The sequence below is a fragment of the Vombatus ursinus genome, unplaced genomic scaffold, assembly GCF_900497805.2.
Source record: "Vombatus ursinus unplaced genomic scaffold, bare-nosed wombat genome assembly UNPS02015024.1, whole genome shotgun sequence".
In the NCBI taxonomy this organism is placed as follows: Eukaryota; Metazoa; Chordata; class Mammalia; order Diprotodontia; family Vombatidae; genus Vombatus; species Vombatus ursinus.
Window position 1 is genome coordinate 90,857 of NW_020954802.1, and position 9,289 is coordinate 100,145.

Consider the following 9,289-nt stretch of genomic DNA (forward strand, 5'->3'; position numbering starts at 1 on the left):
ATGCCTCTTGGCTCCCAGATTCCTGCTTGTTCTCCTGCCTGTCCCTGGGCATCCTTTGTGTTCCTGGCACCTTCTCTTTCCCTGCAATGTGCCCACCAGCCATTCTCTCCTTCCTTTCTGCTCCTGGGTGCCTCCCAGGAGCCGGCAGGTGGTAAGTACAGCGGAAGAATAGTTCCCGCTGTTACCTGAACAGTTTAGGTGAAGAATTCACCAAACATCAGCTGGGTGAAAGGTTAGCTGCTTCTCACTCACTTTGCAGGGTAGGGGAAGAGGAGGGTTCTCCGTCCCCTTTGGGTCACACCTGCATTCCTCTCCAAGAGTTGGAGTTGAGAGGAAAAAAGGAAGTAGGAACAAGGAATTCTGGTGCCTGAGATCAGTTTGTCTCTTTTATGATTGGGTTGTACTTTCTGGAAAAGATCATCTGTTTGGGATGAGTCCAATGAGCAGAACAGCACTGACTCTCCTACGTGACCGTTGTCCTGCTGGGGGGCCAAGGCCCGCATCAGCCATGTTAGAGGTGACTAGCATATAATGAGACTAGTTCCCCAAGCCACACAGGAAAATCAGTCTTATTCCTTCACAGTCATACCCCAGAGGCATACAGGGAACTGGAGAACACCTTTGTTGTGTTTTGGAAGGGTATGTGACCCAGCCAAGAAAATGGATCAGGCAGCATGCCCAGCATTATCTTCTTAAATTTGAGGAGGCATCCAAGGAGCAGATATTAAAACAGAAACAGGTGCCCCTCCCCTGAATGGGGCTTCTCTCCTGAAATCAACAACACAGCTCACTCATTTACATGTTAAAACATTAGAGTATCAAAATCTGTTCTAATGATCTGGTCAATCCCAACGTGGATGAGTAACTGGGACCTGAAGTGCTTCAGCTGAGGGTTGAAATGATTGAAAAATAGGATGACATTTTCTGATAGTCCCAAGCTGTCCACAGGGCTACCGCCCAGACAATCCTAGTAGTGCTTTGGGGCCCAAGAAAAGAGAAGTCGTGAGGATGGTTTGGGGGGTGGGGTGGGAGCACAGCAGAAGGGATGTGAAGACCGTTGGCAAAGTGCTGCTTAGAGAGCCAGAGTTCTAACACTCAAGACATCCCTCTCCCATACTCTTAAGCATACCAAGGATATAAACACATCCCAGCCCCATACACCATTCCTCTACATCAAGAATGCTTTTTGGTCAGACTGAGCCTGAAATGAATTCTTGACCGAAACAGTGACCTGGGACCACCCCATGCCTTTCATCTCCAAATTCAATTTCACCCCCTCCCCAACCCATTTCTTCTAGTTGGACCTCAAGAAGGGCAATGGATGAACTCGACTGCCTTCTCTTTGGAATTGGATCTTCCTGGATTTTCCCCCTGCTGGTTTCCCTTTTAGTTTGATTATCATTTGCCGTCATTAGCATTTGAATATTGTTTGCTGCTCACTGCTGTGTTGCTCATTGGGCACCTCATCATTTGTTAGGCGCAACACTGGCAGCATGAGACTATGGCCAAAGAAAACCCTTCTGTTCCAATTCATTTTTCTTTGAATGATTTTAGAATAAAAATGGTGAAGTCTAGCCCCTTCTCCGATAAGCAGTTGTTGCTACTGCTTCATAAGGGTCTATATTTTCCCAGTTAAAAAGAGTATGAAAAACCCAAGAATGGGACTTGGGATTTTTTTCCTAGTAGGATAAATATTTCCATCCTTACTCCAGTAAAGCCAACTCATTCAACAGAAATTTGTCCAATGCACTGGGAAACAATCCTGGTAGACTTTCAGACCTTGTAGACTGTCCATGAACTCCAACTGCTCACCAATGCTCCATCCATCCAGAACCCCAACCCCTTCCCTCTCTGCCCCACCCCTGACCCTAGAAAAGTGGGGACTTGATGGAATATTTGCAAACTATTCCATATAGTTTAGACTCACTGGGAAGGAGCCTCCAGAGAGAAAAACTAAGAAGGTAGCTCTGGAGGTTGCCACCTCCTCCTCCCCCTCCCTCTCCTCCTCCTCTTCCCCACTCCCCCCTTCTCCTCTTCCTCCTCCTCCTTTGACCCACTCTCTGGTGAAAGCTCATAGACCATAAAAACAAACTAGCACAGAATGAATGAGGCCTGTCTATCCCAGTGGTAAGCCTGAGGTTCCTTTCATAGTGCCTACTTTAATTCAAAGACATACATTCACAGACTCTGCTTTCCTTGTTTGTTTATTTTATTTTATGCGTGTGTATGTGTGTGCGCACTCGTGTGTGTGTGTGTGTGTGTGTGTGTATGTGTGTGTGTGTATGTCCATGTCCCCCACGTGCCTCATTAGCTTCCCTCAGGGCCCAGGCATGGATGGACGCACCAATGACTTGGCATGCAATTCTCCCTGTTGAAACAAGGGGCCACTGGAGGCCTGTCCCCAGCCCTTCTTCCCGCAATAATGGGCCTTTATACTCGAATGTTTACTGTGGCAATAATGCATGAGTTTTGTACCCAATGCTTCCTCTGAGGGGGTTGCAGACTGTGTCGGTCGGCCATGGACAGAGGCCTTCTCTATGGTGTCTTGTTTCTCTGTATCATGCCGGAAACAGAGTCACAGGCGGTTTGGGGATTGGGTGGGTTTTTTCCCTTTTTTTTTTCCTCCCTTTTCATTTGATCCTGGCAGCATGTGAACCTTCCATCCAGCTTTGCAAGGCCTGAACCTGGGCCTCAGTCGGAGGCCTCACAGCTTTGCGTTCACACCACTCTCCATGAGCATGTGGAGACTTTTTAAATCAGTGGTGCAAGAAAACCTTTTAGTCGCATGTAACATACAATGCCTTGAAAATTGAGCCCAGTCTCATGTTGAAAGGAGCTTTTTTTGTCCAAAAAAAAAAAGTCTCCAAATTCGTCTCTCCAAAGAAACAAAAATGTAAAATAATAATACTAATAACTTTCACACAGCACTTTAAAGCTTGCAAAACATTTTACACACATCATAGCATAGATTTCAAGCTGGAAAGGATTTTCAAGGCCAGCTAGTCCACCCTCCTCACTTCACAGTGGAAACTGAGGCCCAGAGAGGTCAAGTGATTTGCCCAAGGTCACAAAGGTGTAGAAGGATTTGGGCTCAGGTCCTCTGACTCCAAATCCAGCACAGTCCATTACACACCACTGCTTTGTTTGAACCTCACAACCACCTTGTGAGGCAACTATTAAAAGTGCTTGGAGCAAAGAGTTTTCCAATTTTACATTCAGGGAAATTGACACTCTGAGAAATTAAGTGATATGACTTGCCCGTGATTGCATAACTAGTGTCAAAGGTGGGATTTGAACCAAGGCCTTCCTGATTCCACTGAGACCCCATGTGATCTCTCTAGATAGCCCTAAAATATCCAGAATTTACCCAATTCCCGGGAGATTTGGAGACTAAGGAGGCATTACACCTTGCATTGCTGGAAGGACTTAGAGTTTTCTCTCTCCTGAAGAAAGATGGGATCTTTCCTCCTGGGGCACCTGAACAATTAGTGATGATGATGATGATGATGGTGATGATGATGATGATGATGATGACAACTAGCATTTCTTAAGCACCTACTACATGCCAGGCACTGTGCTAAGCGCTTTTACAAATATCTCATTTGGTCCTCACAATAACCTTGTGAGGTAACTGCTATTATTATCCCCATTTTACAGATTAGGGGACTGAGGCTTAGAGAGGTTAAGTGACTTTCCCAGTGACACACAGGCAGGATCTGAACTCGGGTCTTCTTACCTCCAAGCCCAACACTTGATCTACATAAGCTAGCTACCTTTATTTACTCTAGTAAACCTACCTTGGGGAGAGCTGCTTCATGGCGGAGGGGCTGAAACACCCTACTGTCTCAATGCCTTTATTGGCATCCCTGGAAAGTGTCTCCAAAGAAAGTTTTTACAAGGGCAGAGTCTCCTGTGTATCCAGCTGCCATACTGGACATTATAGGAGAAGAAGGTTCAGCCTCTCCAGAGAGATTCCAGAAGCTAGATGCTTTCCCCCTTTCTTGCTAGGGTTTCACAGCATCAGTATCTTCCCCTCACTGCTACTGAGCTTCTCACTAGCTCAAAAAAAAAAAACAAAAAAACCTTAGACCCACTCATTTGCTTTTTTGGAGGGTGAGGCATTTAGGGTTAAGTGACTTGCCCAGGGTCACACAGCTAGTAAGTGTCAAGTGTCTGAGTCCAGATTTGAACTCAGCTCCTCCTGACTCCAAGGCCGGAGCTCTATCCACTGCACCACCTAGCTGCTCCCTTAGACCCACTCATGAACTAGTTCCATTCCTCCATTTTAAAGATGAGGGAAGACACAGTGAGGTCAACACCCAGCAAGTTAACGGCAGAGCCAAGATATGAAAGAGTAACCATCTCTTCATGCTTAGTAACCTCATCAGAAAGCTCTCACCTGGGTTACTCATATGAAGTACAGGGCCCCAAATAATCCCTACCCAGTTAACAGCCTACTATCCCAAAGCAATATGGGAAGAGGCATTTCAGGGGTCAGTGACTTCAGTTTGAAGTTACTGCTTTGCCAAGTGCTGAATCAGGGAGCAGATTAGAGCCCATACAATCCAACTGCTACATTTTCTTCTAATCAGGAACCTGAGACTCAGAGACAGAATGTCCCAGATCACACACCAAGTTAGTGGCCAAGCTTAGCTGAGAATCCAGACTCCCAGCCCAGTGCTCTTGCCAGGACACTACCCCCCTTTTCCCATTTTCAGACCCTCCAGGATCATATGGCCCTGGGTAAATGGAACACAATGGACTCATCCCAGAGCCTGCTTCCTGGGGTTTCCTTTCTTCAAGAACACACATTCTGGTAACCCTTGAGAAAATTTGTAAAAGGAAGTGCCATCAGTTGCATCGGGGTATTTCTATGCCAATTAACTCCCCTCTGCACAGGCTCATGGAAACACATCTGGTTTTCCAAGGCCACGTCTTCATTGTATATTTGGAGGGCTTTCTTTGCAGTTCAAGGACCACCTCTAGATTTCACTGATTAACTTCTCAGCTTCCAGCACCTGGCCCATTCGGACAGTGGTTAAGAAACAAGGTCTTGTCTATCACATTCCTTCCATTTCTGATGCCTGTGGCCACACAGACGCTCTAAGCTTGAAGCCTCAGGGTTAAGTCAGCAGTGTAGCCCAGTAAAGATCGAAAGTGAGGAACATTCAAATCTGCTCCCCAAATGGGGTCATGCCTGAGAATTCTGAGATCTCCTTAAGCTGTTACAATGGATCTTCCTGGCCATTCCATATGAAATACCACTCATAATGGTAACTCCGAGTTACTCCTGGCACATGAATGGGCATCCTGGAAAGGGTCTGAACCCAAGTGGTTTGTGTAAACCATGAGTGGAGGGAACTCTCAGGAAAAACATAAAAGGTGGTGAGGACAGGAGGGAGGCAGAAATATTGCATATTGAAGAGAGAGAGGTTTCTAACAAGGTTACTAAATACAGTGAGATGGTAAGCAGTGGCAGAGGCCGGGGACACCCTAAAAAGGAGACAGTGAGGCGGGCACCTGGGTTTGATCTCGGCTCCCAAGGCAGAACAAAATGAGAATGTGGCCTTCACATTTCTTGTTTTTGTCCTTTAATTTTACTTGGCTTCTTACAGTAAAAGCGAAAGGAGGTTTTCCTCCCCATTCTTTGCTCGTGTCCCCCCGCTTCCTCATCCTGTCTCCACTGCCATCTGTCCTGCCTCCAGTGAATGTATGCTCAGGAAGCGAAATGCTTCTCCCAAAACAAAAGCCCATCTCCTCCTACTGGGACCTACCCTATGGTTGCTTGAGCTCACTAAACTCATCCATCAGGCGCCTATTTCCATTGCAGAGTCTAACACCAGCATCCCCTCCACTTCCGTTCCTTTGGTTTCGTTTGGTTTGGTTTGGGGGTGTTCTTGCTGACCAGCCACTTGACCTTCCCTGTTCTTATAATGTTTTGTCTCCTATGTGTGCCACAGTCTGGATCAGTCCACGGTAATGCATTCTCCAACTTATAACTGTTCATGCACATTTATAAGGGACCGTACACGAAATGTCACCATGCACAGGTGGGATCGGAGATTCGGATGGGTAGGGGTGGGGGAAGGGAGAAGGAGAAGGAGGGAGGGGGACACATCAGCCTCGGTTGTGTCTACTCTGGATTTCGAGTTCTGTCAAACTCTTAGCTCAATGGATTCCCAAAGAGGACGGTGTAGATTACCCAGGCCCTTCTTTACTTTAAACCTTGAGAGCAGAGCCTTCTCTTAAAGGGCTTTCACACTCTTTGGGTTGTGATTACAACAACTTCTCAGGCTTTGACCCAACTCTTCAGTGATCAGGCTGGTGGCAGTGCCAGGGAGGGCAGCAGGTATCCAAACTGAGTAGACCTCGCTGATGTCACATGACTGGTTACATGAGGGGAAAGAAAAAAAAAATCATGGTGTCACAGGGAGCATTTAACACCACAGGACCAATATTATAAATAGGTAATTGGTTGAACAAAGTCATGAGTTTTACCGTGGGGTGTGTTCAAAACATGGTTTGATTGCAAAATGACATTGTTTGAGGGTAACCTCCCAGGGAGGTGCCTTAACTTGGAACCTCAGATCCCAAATCCAGGAATCCAAAGGGTTGCCACTAGATCGATCTCAGAGCGGTCCAAATTAGCATAAGGTCAGGATACTCAAATCTACCATTTTCCCTCCATGAGGCTGTAGTTTCTCAGATTGCCCTAAAGGTCCTTTAATATTCACATGCAATATTCCAAGCCTTCTCTGCCCATTATTCCAGCCCCCAATGAATGAACAGTTATAATGAAACAACTCCAACAAGTCATTGAGGTGGACAGACCCAGTGGGTAGCAATTAGTGAACAATTTATGGTCTCCTCCTTATTTCCTCCCTTCTTCTCCCATTCCCAACTCTTGCCCTCCTACCCCATCAATTCCCATTTTAGATCCGGGTGGTGAAAGCATTCCGTAGCTCCCTCTACGAAGGCCTGGAGAAACCTGCATCTAAGACCTCCATCCATAACTTCACAACGACGCCTGAGTTTCTGATCAATGACTACATCCACAACATCCCTCTCATTGATGACACTGACATGGAAGAGCTGGAGGAGCGCCTCCGAGCCAGTCCCCAGCCCCCCTCCAATCAGAACAACAACGCCATAGACAATGGTATCTATTTGACCACAGACGTCAGCAAGCCAGCTACCTCTTCTAGTCCTGGAAGCCCACTCAACAGTGTGGAAACCTCACTCTAATCAGAACTTCTCTCTTTTCACACACACACACACACACACACACACACACACACACACACTCAAATATGCCCACCTAACAAGACAGGGAAAGGACAAGGCTCTCCTAAAACGTTTCTTGCATATTATGTGCAGTGGAACAAATTAGACAAATAAGGATTTGCCATGACAGACATTTGTTCATCCAGACCATGAGGTCTAGCTTATTAAAGAAAAAGTGAATGAGACAATGCTAGAGATGGGGATGGATGTTTTCCCTACTTGTTTTATTCTTTTTGATCAATGATGAAAGAAATAACCTCCACAATTCCATTATTTATTGGGGACTTAGACTCTGAGATGGGGTGGGTTGGGTTTGGGGTTTTTTTGTCGGGGAGGGGGGTTTTGTATATGCGGCGGGATGGGGAGAGTGGAAATGGATTTGTAAGTGAAAAAAAATGAGAGCAACTTCTGTGGTTTGGGCTGAGCTCAAGAACCAGGAAGGATGCTGTGTGTGTATGTATGTATGTGTGAATATCTATATTCCTTATTTTTCCTCTCTCTTCAGTCCAGCAACTGGCCCATCCACAGGAGCCACTTTCACACATATTTGCACCTTTTTCAGGCACTTTAATTCAGAAATGCCATCCTTTGTTGGAACAGGGATATTTTTCAGGGAGAGAATTCTGGGTTTTGTGTATTTTATTCCTTTCCCTCCTCCCTCATGTCTCCTTCCCCTCTGCCTTCCTTCCTGCTGTGTTCCTGGGAATACTTTTGGTGAGATACCATATTCCTAAGGGGAGAAATGAAGGGAGCTAAAATAAAGTTTACACTTTGAGACATAGTGCAAGGTGGGGGGGGGGCGGGGTGTGGGAGGGAGTTACCTTTAAACGGGTTTCATGGTTTCAAAGGAATGTACCAAAGTGTCTAATTGGAAACATCCTATCGAACAGAGGGGAGCTGAACTGTAATTTCAGTTCTCCCTTGTCTCACTGTAGTCCTAAGAATGTTCCTATTTCTTTCTCCATAATCCCAATGTCAAGAAAATGGTCTCTGGTGAACCAAGTCAAAGATGCCAGTGCCCTTTCAAGATCTATCCCAGGCTCTTCAATTTATAACAGATAAAAGCTATTTCACTGCAGACTCCTGCTGGGGATCGATTGCTACTGGCACGCTACTTGGGATCTCACTTGGGATCTCTTGGGGCAAAAAGAAAGGAAATCTGAAGTGGTTGCATCCAAATGGCATGCAAGGGGCAACCATCACCCTGCACCCAGAAAAGACCAGAGAAAAGAAAATCGATTCCTGATCCGATTCAAGATGCTGACAATACACAATTGCCACCAAACCCAGACTCAACCGACTGAAATGAAGGTGCCAATGGTGAGAAAACAATGCCAAGAAGAAAAAGTAAAGAGAGGACACCAATTCGTGAAACTCAGAAGATGTAAAAAGCCGGAGGACTAGGGGTCCAAAGTCTCTAGTACTCTGGGTTGCCCTCTTTACCCTGGGGAAAGCTTAAAAGTTAGCACTGGACAATCAATCAGCTTTTGAGAAAAAGCATTTTACCTCTGGTCTGTTGCCTGCCGCTAGACTCAAGGAATATGCTGGCTTTGGTGTCAATGAAGCAGTTCTGGACACTTTCAAACACCATATGTCAAAAACCCTCTTCTGATCTCTTCTAGCTCAGAGCATATGCAAAGGAGAATGTCGGAACCCATTTACATTCAACTTTGTTTACTGTGGCTTTAAGGCAACATCAGGGGAGGGAAATGAAAAAAAAAGCCATCTGGAGGAATGGAATCTTGTTTTTGTTTAAATAAAACCTGTGGGCTCTTTCTCCTGAGGCTACAAATCAATTTTCTCTCCTGGGAAAGCCCTGTGATACACAGATCCCTTCTTTATGTGATGGCTGAAAACCACGTCTGTTTCAAACAGGCTACCCCATCATTTCAAACTGTGGTCAGCCTCGATATTGCCTAGTAGTTCTATTACACAGCTATGCCCGTCCTCCCTCTCTCTCTCTCTCTCTCTCTCTCTCTCTCTCTCTCTCTCTCTCTCTCTCTCT

General features: G+C 45.9%; 1 protein-coding gene across 1 annotated transcript in view; it reads left to right on the forward strand.

Moving 5' to 3' along the window:
• The window catches only part of ATP2B3 (ATPase plasma membrane Ca2+ transporting 3), a gene marked incomplete at its 5' end in the record, with an annotated part of 87,199 nt that extends 79,954 nt beyond the window's left edge, over positions 1-7,245 (forward strand). Inside the window, one exon of the mRNA XM_027845769.1 lies at positions 6,937-7,245. Coding sequence (XP_027701570.1) covers positions 6,937-7,245 — 309 coding nt within the window. The remainder of the gene's footprint in view (positions 1-6,936) is intronic.
• Between the last annotated feature and the right edge of the window lie 2,044 nt (positions 7,246-9,289).